General features: G+C 49.7%; 1 protein-coding gene across 3 annotated transcripts in view; it reads right to left on the bottom strand.

The window, feature by feature from the left end:
• LOC116956867 (calcium/calmodulin-dependent protein kinase type II delta 2 chain-like) overlaps window positions 1–23,258 on the bottom strand; it is a 70,771-nt gene that overhangs the window by 4,035 nt on the left and 43,478 nt on the right. For 2 of the 3 annotated variants that reach the window (XM_076054809.1, XM_076054810.1), the window contains exons 5-8: window positions 20,910–20,955; window positions 19,020–19,154; window positions 5,537–5,612; window positions 146–240 (exon numbers count right to left, since the gene is read on the bottom strand). In XM_076054809.1, the coding sequence (XP_075910924.1) occupies window positions 146–240; window positions 5,537–5,612; window positions 19,020–19,154; window positions 20,910–20,955 (352 nt within the window). Of the gene's footprint in view, window positions 1–145; window positions 241–5,536; window positions 5,613–19,019; window positions 19,155–20,909; window positions 20,956–22,955; window positions 23,131–23,258 lie in introns of those variants that run through there. The other variant, XM_076054811.1, reaches the window with a different exon arrangement.

The following is a 23,258-nucleotide window of genomic DNA, read 5'->3' as shown; positions in this document are numbered from 1 at the left end:
GACCACAGACTCACCACTCACACAGAGACCCATAGACTCACCACTCACATAGAAACCCATAGACTCACCACTCCCACAGAGACCCAGAGAGACCCATAGAGACCCATAGAGGCCCATAGAGACCCATAGAGACCCATAAACTCACCGTTCTCAAAGAAGAAGCGGTAAAATTCGACGCCCTCCACCAGATTCCCCAGCGCCTCAGGCTCGAAGGACGTCACGCACGGATCACACATCCGCCTACACACACAGACAGAAACACAGTCACACACACAGACACACACAGTCACACACACAGAAACACACACACAGTCACACACACACTCAGATACACACACACACAGACACACACACACACAGTCACACACACAGACACACACACAGACAACAACAACAACCGCCATTCGCCACGAAGTGGTGGTGACATCACCACGACGCTTGTGCCAGGCTATGTGCACCCTGAGGCCACGTGAGGTGTCGAACGCCCGCTGGCAGGAGGTCACGGGGCAGACCCAGGTGCCACGGGTCGACTGACTGAGATGACTGGCTGATGCACCACCTGTGCCCCCTACTGTGCCAACCTGCTGTGCTTTAGCCACCCGGCGCTCCGCTCGTTGTTCTGAGCGTCGCTCCTCCGCCCTCTGTTGTTGTTGGAGGGCGACTACCTCCAACTGCCCAGTAGCGTCCTTCACGAGCCTCCTCCACAGAGGCAGATCTTGACACCGCTGGTACCAGTCATCGGCAAGTCCACTCAGCTCCACGTCCTCCTGTACCACATCACTCCATCTCTTCTCTAGCCCGTGCCGCGCCCGCTTAGCCCCCTCAATCCGGCCAAACAAAAGCTGTTTCGGCATGTGGTGGCTGGGCATGCGGGCTACATGACCCAGCCATCGCAGCCTTGCCCGCCGGAGGAGCTCACCGATGGGACCTTGCCCAGATCTTTCAAGGATTTGTGAGCTCCTCACACAATCCAGTCTGGTTAAACTCAGGATGGATCGTAGGCAGGCCAGCCTAAATGTTTCTAACCGGCGAAGATGTTCCATTAGGGGGGTCCACGTTTCGCAAGCGTAGAGAAGGGAGGGAATGACCATGGCCGAGAAGACCTAAAGCTTAGTGCGGAGCGACAGACCAGGTAGCTTCCATACAGCGTTACGCAACCGATGAAAAGATATTGCCGCTCGACTGATTCGGAGTGAGACCTCTGCTGTTAAACTGGAGCCGGTCATAAGAACACTGCCCAGGTATGGGAAACTCTCCACTCGCTCCACAACTGCCCCATCACCGATTGGGAGTTGTGGGGGTGGAGTGTCCGATGGTACAAAATACCCAGGCGGGTGCTTAGTTTTGGTGGGGCTGATAGTAAGGCCCCACCTCTTAGTGGCACACTCCAGTCTCAGCAGCAGCGTCTCCAACTCCTCCTCTGAATGAGCAGCTATTACCAAATCATCAGCATACATAACGTGGTTGAGCAATAGGGAGCCATCCCTTGACCGCACCCGGGCATCGATCAGCCTTCCATTTTATCTGTACCAAATGGAGATTCCCCCGGTAGAGCTATTAAAGGCTTAACGAACTACGTGGTCAAAATAGATGTCAAATAATGTGGGAGCCAGAGGACATCCCTGTCGCACCTCAAGGTGTACAGGGAATGGCTCTGACTCCCGGCCACGTAGTTTTAACCGGGCCCGCTCACCATCATGCAGGTCATTAATGATCATGAGCAGAGGGTCAGGTACTCTAAAAGCACGAAGAACAACCCAGAGCCCAGGCCTACTGATGGTATAATAGGCCTTGACCAGGTCAATAAAGCAGAGATGTAGGTCTTTTTGGAATTCCCTACACCTCTACTGTAGCAGACGGACAGAAAATATGACATCTGTGCAGGACCGCCCTTTCCTGAAACCACATTGGGGCTCCGCAAGCCTCTCCTCAGCGTGCCTGGCAAGGCGATGCCGAATAATCCTTGCCAGGACCTTTCCCGGCACACTGAGGAGTGAAATGCCTCTGTAGTTGTTACAGTCTGTGCGGGCCCCCTTCTTAAAAAGGGGGACCACCAGGGTATCCTTCCAATCCTGCGGAACCCGTGCAGTGGTCCTGACTGTTGTTATGATGTCATATAGGGCAGTCTGTGCACAAACTCCACCCTCCCTCAGCATGTCGCTTGGGAGATCATCTCTGCCCACTGCCTTTCCTGGTCTCAGACTCCGGATCGCCCTCAGTACTTCCTCAACAGATGGCACCTCAGCCAGCCACTCACAGGGGGTGACTTCTTCCAATATTTGAGGCACCGCAGCCTCAGCAGGGTCATCCTCACTTTGTGCCACGATGTTTTCCTGGCTGAGGGATTTTCCCTCCCGCATGACCTCACAGAAATGCTCAGAAAATCTGCAAACCTGTTCCTGGGGGTCGGAGATTGGATCACCGTTTTTCCCCTAATGATGGTAATAGGTGTGGCGCTGCAGGTTACTTTTTTGATGGCGTTAAATAGAGATTTGTGATCGCGGGCCACTGAGGCAGACTCCATCTCCTCAGCAACCCGCGACCACCACCCATCCTTGCAGCGCCTCACGACTCTCCGAACCTCCGAGCGAAGGCTGCGGTAAGCCTCCTCTGACATGTGATTCTGTAGCCGATGACAGTGGGCCTGTCGCTTTTTCTCAACCATCATGAACACCTCCTCTGTCAGCCAGGGTCTCTGGGGAGGTCTGGACCGCGTACCCAAAGCAGCCATTGCAGCTGCATGAGTCACAGTCCTAAACCTCGCCCATTTACCCTCGACATCAGGAGAAGTGGGGGACGATGCCAATCCCAGCCACAAGCGATGATGAAATTCTCGCTTGCAACTTTCATCAGATAACTGAGACCAGGCCACTTTATGTTGGAATGGGGTCCTGTACACCAACCACCGGAGTGGAAGAATGGCAGGCGCATCTTACAGATGACTAGTCGATGGTCAGAGGGCAGATCAGCTCCACGGTAGGTCCTGGTGTCAAGGACATGGGCTCGCATCCGCTGGTCCATCACTATGTAGTCCAGCAGATGTTCTTGCTTGGACCCGGCATGCATCCATGATGTTGTGTGGATGCGCCGATGCCGGAACAGCGTGTTGGTAATTACAGGCCCATGGGCTGCACAAAAATCTAGCAGCCTCCTACCGTTGTTATTGAGCTGATCTGGCCCATGCCCTCCAATCACTGCAGACCAGGTGCCAGCATCATGACCAACTCGGGCATTGAAGTCACCCAACATGATGACTCTTTCCCGAGGTGCCACTTTAGCCAGCACCTGTGACAGGAGGTCATAGAAGGCTTCTGACTCATCAGCTTTGCCTGCATCGTCTTCGGTGGGGGCATAAGTAACCACGACCACCACTCCTCGCCTCCGGTTGGTGGGAAGGCGAGCCCAAAGTAGCCTGGGGCTTACAGCTTCCCACACCTCACCACCACGCTCCCTCGCCCCCTTCATTCTTTTGTTCAAAAGAAGAGCCACACCCTGTTGTTTGGCAGTCTGCTGTCCCGAGTAGAGGACTGTCCACCCCTCATGGTGGCAGGAGCCAGAACCGGTCCACTGGACCTCCTGAATGCCACAGAGATCCAGGCGGTACCGGTCCAGCTCCCGACAGAGGAGTGGCTGCCTCTCCTCCGCAGTGAGCGTTTGAACATTCCACGTGGCCACACGAAGTGGCATTTCATTGTTTCTGGAGGAGCCCCGAGGGTTGAGATTCAATCTCCTGGCTCCACCAATTGGGGTTTGGCCAGGAGACATCATAGACGCCTGTCCCCCCGGGGCCTCCGGCACAAGCTTATTAGTTACATATTTCAGTTTAACTCGTGGTTTAGTGGTAATTAATCGAAGGTGGAGGGGTTACCAGCCCCTCGCACCCGTCCAGAGCCCCCGTTTAGCCACTGTGGTGGACACAGACGCCATGAGGGGAGGAGCCAATCGGAATTGGCCCTCCCCCCACAGCACTGTCCAAGACAGAGTTGCCCGTCCGGCACTGCGAGGGGGTAGGGGGTTGTTTTGCACAGACACACACACAGACACACACACAGACACACACACACACACAGACACGCACACACATAGACATACAGACACACACACAGACACACACACACAGACATGCACAAACAGACACGCACACACATAGACATACACACACAGGCAGACAAACACACAAACAGACAGACACAAACACAGAGCCAGACAGATAGACACAGAGTGACCCCCACACACAGACAGACTTAGAGATACATAGAGACCCATTGAGATACATAGGGACCCATTGAGATACATAGAGACCCATCCTCATAGAGACCCACACTCATTGGGGTCTCTATAATGGAGATTAGTCCATCCATGGGTAGAAGGATGTGAGATGGAACAGATGGAGATTAGTCCACACACGGGTAGAGAAGGGAGTGAGATGGAACAGATGGAGATTAGTCCACACACGGTGTAGCAGGGAGTGAGATGGAACAGATGGAGATTAGTCCACACACGGTGTAGAAGATAGTGAGATGGAACAGATGGAGATTAGTCCACACACGGTGTAGAAGGGAGTGAGATGGAGCAGATGGAGATTAGGCCACACACGGTGTAGAAGGGAGTGAGATGGAACAGATGGAGATTAGTCCACCCACGGGTAGAACGGAGTGAGGTGGAACAGATGGAGATTAGTCTACACACGGGGTAGAAGGGAGTGAGATGGAACAGATGGAGATTAGTCCACCCACGGGTGTAGCAGGGAGTGAGATGGAACAGATGGAGATGAGTCCACACACGGTGTAGCAGGGAGTGAGATGGAACAGATGGAGATTAGTCCACACACGGGTGTAGAAGGGAGTGAGATGGAACAGATGGAGATTAGTCCACACACGGTGTAGCAGAGAGTGAGATGGAACAGATGGAGATTAGTCCACACACGGTGTAGCAGGGAGTGAGATGGAACAGATGGAGATTAGTTCACACACGGTGTAGAAGAGAGTGAGATGGAACAGATGGAGATTAGTCCACACACGGCGTAGCAGGGAGTGAGATGGAACAGATGGAGATTAGTCCACACACGGTGTAGCAGGGAGTGAGATGGAACAGATGGAGATTAGTTCACACACGGTGTAGAAGAGAGTGAGATGGAACAGATGGAGATTAGGCCACACACGGTGTAGAAGGGAGTGAGATGGAACAGATGGAGATGAGTCCACACACGGCGTAGCAGGGAGTGAGATGGAACAGATGGAGATTAGTCCACACACAGGTGTAGCAGGGAGTGAGATGGAACAGATGGAGATTAGTCCACACACGCCGTAGCAGGGAGTGAGTTGGAACAGATGGAGATTAGTCCACACACGGCGTAGCAGGGAGTGAGATGGAACAGATGGAGATTAGTCCACACACGCCGTAGCAGGGAGTGAGTTGGAACAGATGGAGATTAGTCCACACACAGTGTAGCAGGGAGTGAGATGGAACAGATGGAGATGAGTCCACACACGGTGTAGCAGGGAGTGAGATGGAACAGATGGAGATTAGTCGTTACCTGTAGGCCTCAAAGTCGCCATTGTTGATCGCCTCGATGAGTTCCTCCGTCACCTTGACGACCTCCATCTTCCTCGCTGTTGCCATGGCGACCAGAGGGAGAGGCGGGGGGGAGAGAAGTGTAGTGTGAGTCTATAGTAAGTGTAGTGTGAGTCTATAGTAAGTGTAGTGTGAGTCTATAGTAAGTGTAGTGTGAGTCTATAGTAAGTGTAGTGAGTCTATAGTAAGTGTAGTGTGAGTCTATAGTAAGTGTAGTGAGTCTATAGTAAGTGCAGTGAGTCTATAGTAAGTGTAGTGTGAGTCTATAGTAAGTGTAGTGAGTCTATAGTAAGTGCAGTGAGTCTATAGTAAGTGTAGTGTGAGTCTATAGTAAGTGTAGTGTGAGTCTATAGTAAGTGTAGTGAGTCTATAATAAGTGTAGTGTGAGTCTATAGTAAGTGTAGTGTGAGTCTATAGTAAGTGTAGTGAGTCTATAGTAAGTGTAGTGTGAGTCTATAGTAAGTGCAGTGTGAGTCTATAGTAAGTGTAGTGAGTCTATAGTAAGTGCAGTGTGAGTCTATAGTAAGTGTAGTGAGTCTATAGTAAGTGTAGTGTGAGTCTATAGTAAGTGTAGTGAATCCATCACTAAGTGTAGTGTGTCTATAGTAAGTGTAGTGTGAGTCTATCACTAAGTGTAGTAAGTCTATAGTGAGTGTAGTGAGTTGTATAGTAAGTGTAGTGAGTCTATAGTAAGTATAGTGAGTCTATCACTAAGTGTAGTGAGTCTATAGTGAGTGTAGTGAGTCTATAGTAAGTGTAGTGAGTCTATAGTAAGTATAGTGAGTCTATCACTAAGTGTAGTGAGTCTATAGTGAGTGTAGTGAGTCTATAGTAAGTGTAGTGTGTCTATAGTAAGTATAGTAAGTCTATAGTAAGTATAGTGAGTCTATAGTAAGTGTAGTGTGAGTCTATAGTAAGTGTAGTGAATCCATCACTAAGTGTAGTGTGTCTATAGTAAGTGTAGTGTGAGTCTATCACTAAGTGTAGTAAGTCTATAGTAAGTGTAGTGAGCCTATAGTAAGTATAGTGAGTCTATCACTAAGTGTAGTGAGTCTATAGTAAGTGTAGTGAGTCTATAGTAAGTGTAGTGAGTCTATAGTAAGTGTAGTGAGTCTATCACTAAGTGTAGTGAGTCTATAGTGAGTGTAGTGAGTCTATAGTAAGTGTAGTGAGTCTATAGTAAGTATAGTGAGTCTATAGTAAGTATAGTGTGAGTCTATCACTAAGTGTAGTGAGTCTATAGTAAGTGTAGTGAGTCTATCACTAAGTGTAGTGAGTCTATAGTAAGCGTAGTGAGTCTATAAGTGTAGTGAGTCTATAGTAAGTGTAGTGAGCCTATAGTAAGTATAGTGAGTCTATCACTAAGTGTAGTGAGTCTATAGTAAGTGTAGTGAGTCTATAGTGAGTGTAGTGAGTCTATAGTAAGTGTAGTGAGTCTATAATAAGTGTAGTGAGTCTATCACTAAGTGTAGTGAGTCTATAGTGAGTGTAGTGAGTCTATAGTAAGTGTAGTGAGTCTATAATAAGTGTAGTGAGTCTATAGTAAGTGTAGTGAGTCTATAATAAGTGTAGTGAGTCTATCACTAAGTGTAGTGAGTCTATAGTGAGTGTAGTGAGTCTACAGTAAGTGTAGTGTGAGTCTATCACTAAGTGTAGTGAGTCTATAGTAAGTGTAGTGAGTCTATAGTAAGTGTAGTGTGAGTCTATAGTAAGTGTAGTGTGAGTCTATAGTAAGTGTAGTGAGAGTCTATAGTGAGTGTAGTGTGAGTCTATAGTAAGTGTAGTGAGTCTATAGTAAGTGTAGTGAGTCTATCACTAAGTGTAGTGAGTCTATAGTAAGTGTAGTGTGAGTCTATAGTAAGTGTAGTGAGTCTATAGTAAGTGTAGTGAGTCTATAGTAAGTGTAGTGTGAGTCTATAGTAAGTGTAGTGTGAGTCTATAGTAAGTGTAGTGAGAGTCTATAGTGAGTGTAGTGTGAGTCTATAGTAAGTGTAGTGAGTCTATAGTAAGTGTAGTGAGTCTATCACTAAGTGTAGTGAGTCTATAGTAAGCGTAGTGAGTCTATAGTAAGTGTAGTGAGTCTATAGTAAGTGTAGTGAGTCTATAGTAAGTGTAGTGTGAGTCTATAGTAAGTGTAGTGAGTCTATAATAAGTGTAGTGAGTCTGTAGTAAGTGTAGTGTGAGTCTATAGTAAGTGTAGTGAGTCTATAGTAAGTGTAGTGAGTCTATAGTGAGTGTAGTGTGTCTATAGTAAGTGTAGTGAGTCTATAGTAAGCGTAGTGAGTCTACAGTAAGTGTAGTGTGAGTCTATAGTAAGTGTAGTGAGTCTATAGTAAGTGCAGTGTGAGTCTATAGTAAGTGTAGTGTGAGTCTATAGTAAGTGTAGTGAGTCTATAGTAAGTGTAGTGTGAGTCTATAGTAAGTATAGTGAGTCTATCACTAAGTGTAGTGAGTCTATAGTGAGTGTAGTGAGTCTATAGTAAGTGTAGTGAGTCTATCACTAAGTGTAGTGTGAGTCTATAGTAAGAATAGTGAGTCTATAGTAAGTGTAGTGAGTCTATAGTAAGTGTAGTGAGTCTATAGTAAGTGTAGTGAGTCTATCACTAAGTGTAGTGAGTCTATAGTAAACGTAGTGAGTCTATAGTAAACGTAGTGAGTCTATAGTAAGTGTAGTGAGTCTATAGTAAGTGTAGTGAGTCTATAGTAAGTGTAGTGAGTCTATAGTAAGTGTAGTGAGTCTATAGTAAGCGTAGTGAGTCTATAGTAAGTGTAGTGTGAGTCTATAGTAAGTGTAGTGTGAGTCTATAGTAAGTGTAGTGTGTCTATAGTAAGTGTAGTGAGTCTATAATAAGTGTAGTGAGTCTATCACTAAGTGTAGTGAGTCTATAGTAAATGTAGTGAGTCTATAGTAAATGTAGTGAGTCTATAATAAGTGTAGTGAGTCTATCACTAAGTGTAGTGAGTCTATAGTAAGTGTAGTGAGTCTACAGTAAGTGTAGTGTGAGTCTATAGTAAGTGTAGTGTGAGTCTACAGTAAGTGTAGTGTGAGTCTATAGTAAGTGTAGTGAGTCTATAGTAAGTGTAGTGAGTCTATAGTAAGTGTAGTGTGAGTCTATAGTAAGTGTAGTGTGAGTCTATAGTAAGTGTAGTGAGTCTATAGTAAGTGTAGTGAGTCTATAGTAAGTGTAGTGAGTCTATAGTAAGTGTAGTGTGAGTCTATAGTAAGTGTAGTGAGAGTCTATAGTAAGTGTAGTGAGTCTATAGTAAGTGTAGTGAGTCTATAGTAAGTGTAGTGAGTCTATAGTAAGTGTAGTGAGAGTCTATAGTAAGTGTAGTGAGTCTATAGTAAGTGTAGTGTGAGTCTATAGTAAGTGTAGTGTGAGTCTATAGTAAGTGTAGTGAGTCTATAGTAAGTGTAGTGAGTCTATAGTAAGCGTAGTGAGTCTATAGTAAGTGTAGTGAGTCTATAAGTGTAGTGAGTCTATCACTAAGTGTAGTGAGTCTATAGTAAGTGTAGTGAGTCTATAGTAAGCGTAGTGAGTCTATAGTAAGTGTAGTGAGTCTATAAGTGTAGTGAGTCTATAATAAGTGTAGTGAGTCTATCACTAAGTGTAGTGAGTCTATAGTAAGCGTAGTGAGTCTATCACTAAGTGTAGTGAGTCTATCACTAAGTGTAGTGAGTCTATAGTAAGCGTAGTGAGTCTACAGTAAGTGTAGTGTGTGTCTATAGTAAGTGTAGTGTGAGTCTATAGTAAGTGTAGTGAGTCTATAGTAAGTGTAGTGAGTCTATAGTAAGTGTCCCTGTGTGTTCCCCCCATCGCCGGTCGGCCCCTCACCCCGCTCCCCTCCTCCACCCTCTCCGTCCCCCAGGGAGGCGCCCCTAGCCACCCAGGCGAGGCCGCAGGCTGCGAGGCGAGACCAGGCCTCGCCCACCCAGGTGAGCCAGGCTCCGAGTACGGCCCACCAGGCCGTAGGCCCCTCCGAGCCCATGCCAGAGAAGAACCGGCTCCGACCGGAATGAAGCGGCTCAGTCTTGATTCGGTTGGTTTGATGGCTGGTCTCTAGCTCCCCTATTGGCTGTCCGAGGCCATCCAGGAAAGAACCGGCTCTGACCGGATAGAAGCGGAATAAACTCCAACCGATACCGGTGGACGAACCGGATCCGACCGGAACCAACCGGCTCTGTCTTGATTCGGCTGGTTTGATGGCTGGTCTATAGCTCCCCTATCGGCTTGCCAGAAGCGCTCACCAACAACCGGGCTAAACTGGTTCTAACTAAAAGCTATCGAGCGTTTTAACTGCTTTTAAAATAAAGAACTCCCCAACAATATAAAACTGTCTGGTGCGCGTTTTTTTTAAATAGCCGACCTTGATGATGGTTTAAATACAAGTCCGAAGAAGTGAAATTTCTCGTCAGATCTTCCTCACAAATATAACAAACTGCTGATACCGCTTAACATCTCACCGCAACCGACTTAAAACCGCTTTAAGCCAGTTAACCCGAACTCCTAACCGGTCACAACTGGCCCTGAAGCTATTCCGGCCGAGTTCGAAACTCCGCTGAAACTAATTTAAACTAACCTTAAGCAGCTTAAGATTCGCCACGGGGATGGCAGGATACAAACGGCTTGGGCAACAAACTCTCGCGGGCTCAAAACCACCTTGGACCGGTCCGAGGCGGAGCGAACTGGTTCATAGCTCTCAGTCAATTGAGTGTTTCAAACCGGCTGAAATGTACGCACCTTCAAGACGCCAACCAACCAAGCTTAACAGAACTTTAAATCCACTTCACGGCAAAAAAACCCGGAGGCTGGCTTTTCAAATGCGGTTTGACGTCAGGCGTTTGAGGAGAAGGGGACCGATGGCAGTGCATACGCTTCTCCAGACGGACTTTCGCTTATTGAAATTGAAACCGAGATTTAAACTGCTTCCAAGCCGGTCCGAACGAACCAGATCTAAAACCGACAGCGGTGGCGACGATTTAGAACCCAAGGGTTTAAACGTAACGCCGCTGAACCTGCCGCGGGGCGGAGCGGCGGGATTGCCAGCCGTTAACTAGTCGCTAGCACCATTAGCAGTTAACGACTAATCGCTAACAACATTGTCAGCTGGTCGCTAACACCGTTAGCAGCGAGTAACCAATCGCTAACACCGTTAGCAGCGAGTAACCAATTGCTAACACCGTTACCAGCTAGTAACCAATCGCTAACACCGTTAGCAGATAGTAACTAGTCAATAACACCGTTACCAGCTAGTAACCAATCGCTAACACCGTTACCAGCTAGTAACCAATCGCTAACACCGTTAGCAGCTAGTAACTAGTCAATAACACCGTTACCAGCTAGTAACCAATCGCTAACACCGTTAGCAGCTAGTAACCAATCGCTAACACCATTACCAGCTAGTAACCAATCGCTAACACCGTTACCAGCTAGTAACCAATCGCTAACACCGTTACGAGCCAGTAACCAATCGCTAACACCGTTACCAGCTAGTAACTAGTCAATAACACCATTACCAGCTAGTAACTAGTCAATAACACCATTACCAGCTAGTAACTAGTCAATAACACCATTACCAGCTAGTAACTAGTCAATAACACCGTTACCAGCTAGTGACTAGTCAATAACACCGTTACCAGCTAGTAACTAGTCAATAACACCGTTACCAGCTAGTAACTAGTCAATAACACCACTACCAGCTAGTAACTAGTCAATACCACCGTTACCAGCTAGTAACTAGTCAATAACACCGTTACCAGCTAGTAACTAGTCAATAACACCATTACCAGCTAGTAACTAGTCAATAACACCATGAGCAGCTTGCAACTAATCACGAACTCAGCCACTTTCCGCAGATCCTGAATTTGTTTCCCGAGTTCCCGGGAACTGATCCCAGCGGATTTGGAACGAGCGAGCGAGCGAAAGTGAATGAACTTGTGGCGTTACCCACCACCAAATCTCCCCGTAAACGCCAAGTGTTTAAAAATCGACGCTCAACATCCCATCCGGTAAACGGGGGTTAAGCCCGTCCCATCTCTCTGTGTCTCTGTCTCTCTGTCTCACTCTGTCTCTCTCTCTCTCTGCCTCTCTCTCTCTGTCTCTCTGTCTAACTCTGTCTCTCTCTCTCTGTCTCAATCTCTGTCTCTCTGTCACTCTCTGTCTCTGTCTCTCTGTCACTCTCTGTCTCTCTGTCTGTCTCTGTCTCACTCTGTCTCTCTCTCTGCCTTTCTCTCTCTGTGTCTCTCTCTGTCTCTGTCTAACTCTGACTCTCTCTCTGTCTCACTCTGTCTCTCTGTCACTCTCTGTCTCTGTCTCTCTGTCACTCTCTGTCTCTCTGTCACTCTCTCTCTGTCTGTCTCTGTCTATCTCTGTCTCTCTCTCTGTCTGTCTCTCTCTCTGTCACTCTCTGTCTCTCTGCCTCTCTCCCCCCCCCCCCCCTCTTTGCCCTCTCTCTATCAGTCTCCCTTACTCTGCATTTTCTCTGTCACACGCACAGTCTGCTGCGTTCCTGTGTCTCTCTCTCTCACTCTCATTGGAACATACAGACACTTCCATATACACACTCTATGTCACACACACACATTGACTCTCACCACCCACACATTCCCTGCCTCTCCCACTCTCTCCAACTCTCTCTCCCACTCTCTCTCTCTATGTCACACACACACATTGACTCTCACCACGCACACATTCCCTGCCACTCCTACTCTCTCCCTCCCACTCTCTCTTAACTCTCTCTTAACTCTCTCCCACTCTCTCTTAACTCTCTCTCTCAACTCTCTCTTAACTCTCTCTTAACTCTCTCCCACTCTCTCTTAACTCTCTCTCAACTCTCTCCCACTCTCTCTCTCTCTATGTCACATACACACATTGACTCTCACCACGCACACATTCCCTGCCACTCCTACTCTCTCTCCCACTCTCTCTTAACTCTCTCTGAACTCTCTCCCACTCTCTCTTAACTCTCTCCCACTCTCTCTTAACTCTCTCCCACTCTCTTTTAACTCTCTCTCAACTCTCTCCCACTCTCTCTCCCACTCTCTCTCTCTATGTCACACACACACACATTGACTCTCACCACGCACACATTCCCTGCCACTCCCACTCTCTCTTAACTCTCCCCCACTCTCTCTCTCTCTGCTCCAAATAGCCGTGACGCTATTGGCAGCGTGAACCAATGGGGGCGCAGGGTGACGACACAGGGGGAGAGAACTCGAGACAGACCTCCGTTGTATGTACACACACGTACACACATATACACACATACACATACATACATACACACATACACACGTACACACATACACACGAAAACATACACACATACACACGAAAACATACACACATACACACGAAAACATACACACATACACACGAAAACATACACACATACACACGAAAACATACACACATATACACACACACACATACAAAGACAAAGATCCCCCGTATAGCCTTAACAGACTAGGGGCAAGTGCTGTTAGCGAGCACCTATGAAGGCTGGAACGGTACACGAGGGGGTGGGTGGCCAGCACCACGCCCGACCGCCTTTGTCTCCCTAGTGACGATGTTTACACTCCGCACCAGGTACTCATTTGAGGCTGAGTCGACCTAGGGGAGGCCCGGGACCGGTTCAGATAATCGTCACTGGTGTTGGCCGTGAGCGGGAATCGAACCCGGGTCGCCAGGTTCATAGCGCAGCGCGCTAACCGCTACACTACCGCTCCCCACACATACACACACGTACACACACACGTACACACACACGTACACACACACGTACACACACACGTACACACATAAAGATACACACACACATACACACACACATACACACATACACACACGTACACACACGTACACACACATGTACACACACACACACGTACACACACATACACACGAAAACATACACACATACACACGAAATCATACACAGATACACACGAAAACATACACACATACACACGAAAACATACACACGAAAACATACACACGAAAACATACACACGAAAACATACACACGAAAACATACACACGAAAACATACACACATACACACGAAAACATACACACATACACACGAAAACATACACACATATACACACATATACACACATATACACACACACACATACAAAGACAAAGATCCCCCGTATAGCCTTAACAGACTGTAGGGGCAAGTGCTGTTAGCGAGCACCTATGAAGGCCGGAACGGTACACGAGGGGGTGGGTGGCCAGCACCACGCCCGACCGCCTTTGTCTCCCTAGTGACGATGTTTGCACGCCGCACCAGGTACTCATTTGAGGCTGAGTCGACCTAGGGGAGGCCCGGGACCGGTTCAGATAATCGTCACTGGTGTTGGCCGTGAGCGGGAATCGAACCCGGGTCGCCAGGTTCATAACGCAGCGCGCTAACCGCTACACTATCGCTCCCCACACATACACACACGTACACACACACGTACACACACACGTACACACATAAACATACACACACACACATACACACATACACACACGTACACACACGTACACACAAATGTACACACACACACACGTACAGACATAAACATACATAAACATACACACACATACATACACACATACATACACACATACACACATACACACGTACACACACACGTACACACACACACGTACACACACATACACACGTAAACATACACACATACATACACACACATAAACATACACACATACACACACATACACACACAAACATACACACACATGTACACACACACGTACACACACGCACACACATAAACACACACACATAAACATACACACACACATACAACAACAACCGTCATTCGCCACTAAGTGGCGGTGACGTCACCACGACGCTTGTGCCACACACACGTACAACAACAACCGCCATTCGCCACTAAGTGGCGGTGACGTCACCACGACGCTTGTGCCAGGATATGTGCACCCTGAGGCCACGTGAAGTGTCAAACGCCCGCTGGCAGGAGGTCACGGGGCAGACCCAGGTGCCACAGGTCGACTGACTGAGATGACTGGCTGATGCACCACCTGTGCCCCCTACTGTGCCAACCTGCTGTGCTTTAGCCACCCGGCGCTCCGCTCGTTGTTCTGAGCGTCGCTCCTCCGTTGTTGTTGGAGGGCGACTGCCTCCAACTGCCCAGTAGCATCCTTCACGAGCCTCCTCCACAGAGGCTGATCTTGACACCGCTGGTACCAGTCATCGGCAAGTCCACTCAGCTCCACGTCCTCCTGTACCACATCACTCCATCTCTTCTCTAGCCCGTGCCACGCCCGCTTAGCCCCCTCAATCCGGCCAAACAAAAGCTGTTTCGGTATGCGGTGACTGGGCATGTGGGCTACATGACCCAGCCATCGCAGCCTTGCCTGCCGGAGGAGCTCACCGATGGGACCCTGCCCAGATCTTTCAAGGATTTGTGAGCTCCTCACACAATCCAGTCTGGTTAAACCCAGGATGGATCGTAGGCAGGCCAGCCAAAATGTTTCTAACCGGCGAAGATGTTCCATTAGGGGGGTCCACGTTTCGCAAGCGTAGAGAAGGGAGAGAATGACCGTGGCCGAGAAGACGGAGCGAAAGACCAGGTAGCTTCCACACAGCGTTACGCAACCGATGAAAAGATATTGCCGCTCGACTGATTCGGAGTGAGACCTCTGCTGTTAAACTGGAGGCAGTCATAAGCACACCGCCCAGGTATGGGAAACTCTCCACTCTCTCCACAACTGCCCCATCACCGATTTGGAGTTGTGGGGGTGGAGTGTCCGATGGTACAAAATACCCAGGGAGGTGCTTAGTTTTGGTGGGGCTGATGGTAAGGCCCCATTTCTTAGTGGCACGCTCCAGCCTCAGCAGCAGCATCTCCAACTCCTCCTCTGAATGAGCAGCTATTACTAAATCATCAGCATACATAACGTGGTTGAGCAATAGGGAGCCATCCCTCGACCGCACCCGGGCATCGATCAGCCTTCCATTTTATCTGTACCAAATGGAGATTCCCCTGGTACAGCTATTGAAGGCTTCACGAACTACGTGGTCAAAATAGATGTTAAATAATGTGGGAGCCAGAGGACATCCCTGTCGCACCCCAAGGTGCACAGGGAATGGCTCTGAGTCCCGGCCACGTAGACAGACACACAACAACAACAACAACCGCCATTCGCCAGTAAGTGGCGGTGACGTCACCACGACGCTTGTGCCAGGCCATGTGCACCTTGAGGCCACGTGAAGTGTCGAACGCCCACTGGCAGGAGGTCACGGGGCAGACCCAGGTGCCACGGGTCGACTGACTGAGATGACTGAGATGAGTGGCTGATGCACCACCTGTGCCCCCTACTGTGCCAACCTGCTGTGCCTTAGCCACCCGGCGCTCCGCTCGTTGTTGTGAGCGTCGCTCCTCCGCCCTCCGTTGTTGTTGGAGGGCGACTACCTCCAACTGCCCAGTAGCGTCCTTCATGAGCCTCCTCCACAGAGGCCGATCTTGACACCGCTGGTACCAGTCATCGGCAAGTCCACTCAGCTCCACGTCCTCCTGTACCACATCACTCCATCTCTTCTCTAGCCGTGCCGCGCCCGTTTAGCCCCCTCGATCCGGCCGACCAAAAGCTGTTTCGGCATGCGGTGACTGGGCATGCGGGCTACATGACCCAGCCAACGCAGCCTTGCCTGCCGGAGGAGCTCACACAGACACACACGCACAGACACAAAGACACACACAGACATACACACACACAGACACACACACAGACACACACACAGACAGACACACAGACACACACACACAGACACACAGACACACACACACAGACACACACACAGACACACAGACACACACACACACAGACACACACACAGACACACACAGACACACAGACACACACACACAGACACACACAGACACACACACAGACACAACCAGACACACACACAGAAAAACAAACACACACAGACACACACACTACACACACACACAGACACACAGATACACACACAGACACACACACACACACAGACACACACACACAGACACACACACACACACAGACACACACCAAATTCTGGAATCGAACCCAGCTGCCCTTGCTGCCGCAAGGCGCCAGTGCAGCGGAGCCACCGACACCCTGCCCGACGTATCGGGTGTCAGCCCAAGCCGAGGAAGCTCCCTCCCCTCCCGCCCTGCCTCCCGTGTATGTAACTAGAAGAGAGCCGTCCAGAACAGAGTCCCTGGGACCCGAATTGGCTTCCAGAAATAACCAAACGAGTCAAAGAAGGGGGGTGGTGGAATCTGTGACCATTCCGATTCGAACCCCCCCACACCCCCCCCCACACCCCCCCCCACACCCCGCCCACATCCCCCCCACACCCCCCCTCCTCACGGGCCCAGCGATCTGCCCGGCGAGATAAAACGACGCTCCACTCTCTCCCCGGAACACTGCGTAGTGAGTTAGGTGTTTATATAACACTATACACTGCATTATACACTACACTACTATACACTACAATATACACTACACTATACACTACACTATACACTACACTACTATACACTACATTATACACTACACTATACGCTACACTAATATACACTGTACGCTGCATTATACACTACACTACTATACACTACTATACACTACACTACTATACACTACACTATACACTACTATACACTACATTATACACTACACTATACACTACACTAATATACACTGTACGCTGCATTATACACTACACTACTATGCACTACACCATACACTACACTATACACTACTATACACTACACTATACACTACACTACTATACACTATACACTACACTACTATGCACTACACTATACACTACTATACACTACATTATACACTACACTATACACTACAAACTGCATTATACACTACTATACACTACATAACACACATAACACACGACACTACTATACACTGCATTATGCCCGGGTGCGGTCAAGGGATGGCTCCCTATTACTCAACCACGTTATGTATGCCGATGATTTGGTAATAACTGCTCATTCAGAGGAGGAGTTGGAGACGCTGCTGCTGAGACTGGAGCATGCCACTAAGAGATGGGGCCTTACCATCAGCCCCACCAAAACTAAGCACCTGCCTGGGTATTTTGTACAATCGAAGACTCCACCCCCACAACTTCCAATCGGTGATGGGGCAGTTGTAGAGAGAGTGGAGAGTTTCCCATACCTGGGCAGTGTGCTCATGACCGGCTCCGGTTTAACAGCAGAGGTCTCACTCCGAATCAGTCGAGCGGCAATATCTTTTCAGCGGTTGCGTAACGCTGTGTGGAAGCTACCTGGTCTGTCGCTCCGCACTAAGCTTCAGGTCTTCTCGGCCACGGTCATTCCCTCCCTTCTCTACGCTTGCGAAACGTGGACCCCCCTAATGGAACATCTTCACCAGTTAGAAAATTTAGGCTAGCCTGCCTACGATCCATCCTGGGTTAAACCAGGCTGGATTGTGTGAGGAGCTCACAAACCCTTGAAAGATCTGGGCAAGGTCCCATCGGTGAGCTCCTCCGGCAGGCAAGGCTGCGTTGGCTGGGTCATGTAGCCCGCATGCCCAGCCACCGCATGCCGAAACAGCTTTTGTTCAGCCGGATCGAGAGGGCTAAACGGGCACGGCACGGGCTAGAGAAGAGATGGAGTGATGTGGTACAGGAGGACGTGGAGCTGAGTGGACTTGCCGATGACTGATACCAGCGGTGTCAAGATCGGCCTCTATGGAGGAGACTCGTGAAGGAGGCTACTGGGCAGTTAGAGGCAGTCACCCTCCAACAACAACGGAGGGTGGAAGAGCGACGCTCACAACAACGAGCGGAGCACCGGGTGGCTAAAGCACAGCAGGTTGGCACAGTAGGGGGCACAGACGGTGCATCAGCCAGTCATCTCAGTCAGTCGACTCGTGGCACCTGGGTCTGCCCCGTGACCTCCTGCCAGCGGGCGTTCGACACTCCACGTGGCCTCAATGTGCACATGGCCTGGCACAAGCGTCGTGGTGACGTCACCGCCACTTAGTGGCGAATGGCGGTTATTGTTGTTGTTGTCTGTGTGTGTGTGTCTGTGTGTGTGTCTGTCTGTGTGTGTGTCTGTGTGTGTGTCTGTGTGTGTGTAGTGTATAGCGTAGTGTATAGTGTAGTGTGTAGTGTAGTGTGTGTAGTGTTTGTGTGTAGTGAAGTGTGCGTAGTGTTTGTGTGTAGTGTAGTGTGTAGTGTAGTAGTGTGTAGTGTTTGTGTGTAGTGTATAATGTAGTGTGTGTGTAGTGTATAGTGTAGTGTAGTGTGTGTGTAGTGTATAGTGTAGTGTATAGTGTAGTGTAGTGTAAAATGTAGTGTATAGTGTAGTGTATAGTGTAGTGTATAGTGTAGTGTGTAGCTGACACAGGGAGTCATTTTGGAACTTACAATTTGTGTCTTCAGCTTTGCTGGCTGGAGGCGAGGGCAGTGCCACGGCCGTCGCCGCTGTCTGATTGGCTGGCGTCTGCGAGGCCCCGCCCATCGGGTTCCACAGGCCAATGATGGTCTTGGATCGCTTCATCACTTTGGCCAATCAGACACAACAACAACAACAACCGCCATTCGCCACTAAGTGGAGTTGACATCACCACGACGCTTGTGCCAGGCCATGTGCACCTTGAGGCCACGTGAAGTGTCGAACGCCCGCTGGCAGGAGGTCACGGGGCAGACCCAGCAGGTGCCATGAGTCGACTGACTGAGATGAGTGGCTGATGCACCACCTGTGCCCCCTACTGTGCCAACCTGCTGTGCTTTACCCACCCGGCGCTCCGCTCATTGTTGTGAGCGTCGCTCCTCCGCCCTCCATTGTTGTTGGAGGGAGACTGCCTCCAACTGCCGAGTAGCGTCTTTCACGAGCCTCCTCCTCTACAGAGGCCGATCTTGGCACCGCTGGTACCATTCATCGGCAAATCCACTCAGCTCCACGTCCTCCTGTACCACATCACTCCACCTCTTCTCTAGCCCATGCCGTGCCCGTTTAACCCCCTCGATCCGGCCGAACAAAAGCTGTTTAGGCATGCAGTGGCTGGGCATGCGAGTTACATGACCCAGCCAACGCAGCCTTGCCTGCCGGAGGTGCTCACCGATGGGACTTTGCCCAGATCATTTGAGGATTTGTGAGCTCCACACACAATTCAGCCTGGTCACACCCAGGATGGATCGTAGGCAGGCTAGCCTAAATGTTTCTAACCGGCGAAGATGCTCCATTAGGGGGGTCCACGTTTCGCAAGTGTAGAGAAGGGAGGGAATGACCGTGGCCGAGAAGACCTGAAGCTTAGTGCGGAGTGACAGACCAGGTAGCTTCCACACAGCTTTACGCAACCGATACTGCCGCTCGACTGATTCTGAGTGAGACCTCCGTTGTTAAACCAGAGCCGGTCATGAGCACACTGCCCAGGTATGGGAAACTTTCCAATCTCTCCACAACTGCCCCATCAACAATTGGAAGTTGTGGGGGTGGAGTGTCCGATGGTATAAAATACCAAGGCAGGTCCGAGTTTTGGTGGGGCTGATGGTAAGGCCCCACCTATTAGTGGCAAGCTCCAGTCTCATCAGCAGCACCTCCAACTCCTCCTCTGAGTGAGCAGCTATCACCAGATCACCGGCATACTGTACATAACGTGGTTGACCAATAGGGAGCCATCCCTTGACCGCACCCGTGCATCAATCAGCCTCCCAATGTATCTGTACCAGATGGAAATTCCTCCGGTACAGCTACAGAAGGCTTCACGAACTACTTGGTCATAATAGATGTTAAGTAATGTGGGGGGCTAAACGGGCGTGGCACGGGCTAGAGAACAGATGGAGTGATGTGGTACAGGAGGATGTGGAGCTGAGTGGACTTACCGATGACTGGTACCAGCGGTGTCAAGATCGGCCTCTGTGGAGGAGGAGGCTCATGAAGGACGCTACTGGGCAGTTGGAGGCAGTCGCCCTCCTCCGGAGGACGAAGGAGCGACGCTCACAACAACGAGCGGAGCGCCGGGTGGCTAAAGCACAGCAAGGTGGCACAGTAGGGGGCAAGTTGGTGCATCAGCCAGTCGTCTCAGTCAGTCGACCCGTGGCACTTGGGTCTGCCTCGTGACCTCCTGCCAGCGGGCGTTCGACACTTCACGTGGCCTCAAGGTGCACATGGCCTGGCACAAGCGTCGTGGCGAATGGTGGTTGTTGTTGTTGTGTCTGTGTGTGTCTGTATCTCTGTGTGTAACTGCACTTGCCCCTACAGCCCTGCTAGAGGCTACCTGGGGGACCTGTGTCTTTGTCTATGAAGGCTCCTACCTCTGACGTCAGCGTCTTCGCCTGTCGTGCTGATGTCGGAAGATCCCTGTGGGCAGGCGAAGAATGAAACAAAAACATCAACAACATCAACAACATCATCAGGAGGCGATGGAGTAGGAGGAGGAGGTGAAGGTGGTGTAGGAGGAGGTGGAGTAGGAGGAGGTGAAGGTGGAGTAGGAGGTGGAGGAAGTAGAGTTGGAGGAGGTGGAGTAGGAGGTGAAGGTGGAGTAGGAGGTGGAGGAAGTAGAGTTGGAGGAGGTGGAGTAGGAGGAGGTGAAGGTGGAGTAGGAGGTGGAGGAGGTGGAGGAGGAGGTGGAGGTGGAGTAGGAGGAGGAGGTGAAGGAGGAGGTGAAGGTGGAGTAGGAGGTGGAGTAGGAGAAGTAGGAGGTGGAGTAGGAGGTGAAGGTGGAGGAGGTGGAGTACGAGGAGGAGAAGGTGGAGGAGATGGAGTAGGTGGAGGAGGAGTAGGAGGAGGTGGAGTAGGAGGTGGAGGAGGTAGAGTAAGAGGTGGAGGAGGTGGAGTAGGAGTAGGAGGTGGAGTAGGTGGAGGAGGAGGTAGAGTAGGAGGAGGTGGAGTAGGAGGTGGAGTAGGAGGTGGAGTAGGAAGGGGGTGGAGGTGGAGTAGGAGGTGGAGGAGCTCTAAATCTCAACTCTCCCATTATTTCTTGTTTTGTTAGTTCTCACGATCTGTGCCGGCTTCCCTCTCCCTGTGTGTTGTGTGCTGTGACACTTTCACTTGCAGGGTTTTGTGTTTCATTGTCCCCACGTGTTTCATTGTCCCCACGTGTTTCATTGTCCCCACGTGTTTCATTGTCCCCACGTGTTTCTACTGCGCTGCTACTGCGCTGTGTAGATGATTCATGCGGGTATGTGGTGTGCTTTTTCACATTGATTTTCTCACTTCTCAAACACGTTTCATTGTATTTTTATTTATTTAAAGCTTTCGTGACTGCAGGGATTCATATTCTTGGTTCTTTCGGTAAAGTCACCACCACGTAAGAAGGGAAATAAATAAAATAATAAAAAATATAAAACAATACAATTCTCACGACGTTTCGACTGCAACACAAGCAATCATCATCAGGAGTCTAGAGTGGGAGGAGTCTAGAGAGTAGAGAGAGAGTGGGAGGCGTCTAGAGTGGGAGGAGTGTAGAGCGAGTGGGAGGAGTCTAGAGAGTGGGAGGAGTCTAGAGAGTAGAGAGAGTGGGAGAGTAGAGAGAGCGGGAGGAGTCTAGAGAGTGGTGGGAGGCGTCTAGAGAGAGAGAGTGGGAGGAGTCTAGAGAGTAGAGAGAGTAGGAGGAGTCTAGAGAGAGTGGGAGGAGTCTAGAGTGGAAGGAGTCTAGAGAGAGTGGGAGGAGTCTAGAGAGAGTGGGAGGAGTCTAGAGAGTGGGAGGAGTCTAGAGAGTAGAGAGAGAGTGGGAGAGTAGAGTGGGAGGAGTCTAGAGAGTGGTGGGAGGAGTCTAGAGAGAGTGGGAGGAGTCTAGAGAGAGTGGGAGGAGTCTAGAGAGAGTGGGAGGAGTCTAGAGAGGAGAGAGAGTGGGAGGAGTCTAGAGAGTGGGAGGAGTCTAGATAGAGTGGGAGGATTTAAATTTTGATTTAAAGCTTTCGTGACTGCAGTAATTCATATTCTTAGCTCTTTCGGTAAAGTCACGTTTACCGAAAGAGCTAAGAATAAGAGTGGGAGGTGTCTAGAGAGGAGAGAGAGTCGGAGGAGTCTAGAGTAGAGATGATTGCTTCTGTTGCAGTCGAAACGTCGTGAGAATTTTATCGTTTAATATTTTTATTATTTTATTGTTTCCCTTCTTACGTGGTGACTTTACCGAAAGAACCAAGAATACGTTTCATTTCGTCTCTCTTTTCTTCCTCACAACACAGCAACAATCTCTCAACCCCCCCCCCCCGCCTCGACACCCTCCTTCGCAGTGAAATTATTTATTTTATTTTCCACCTACGTGGACTTTACCGAAAGAACCAAAGAGTAATGGATTCCTGCAGTCACCAAAGCTTCAAATGAAGATTGTGTAAGGATAGCCATCTGGCACACACACAGTGCACCATGGCATCCCATGCCCAAGTAGCCACTGCTGGTCGTGATGGGGCCGGCTGACCCCTCGCGTGCCAACATCACCAGCCACAGCCACAGCCACAGCAGCAGCAGCAACTCGCCCAGGATCGCCTGGAGCAGCTGCCGGGCCCTCCGCCAAAGTCTCCATCGAGGCCTACGAAGACAGGGCCCCTCGCGACCGCCCTCAAATTCGCCTCCGAGACGAGCGGCAATTATCTAGACAATCATCTAGACAATTATCTAGACAATTATCTAGACAATTATCTAGACCATCATCTAGACAA

This window comes from Petromyzon marinus, chromosome 68 (assembly GCF_048934315.1).
Source record: "Petromyzon marinus isolate PM22_M1 ecotype Great Lakes invasive population chromosome 68, UKy_Petmar_22M1.pri1.0, whole genome shotgun sequence".
Classification (NCBI taxonomy): Eukaryota; Metazoa; Chordata; class Hyperoartia; order Petromyzontiformes; family Petromyzontidae; genus Petromyzon; species Petromyzon marinus.
This window is presented reverse-complemented; position numbering and strand designations above follow the sequence as displayed.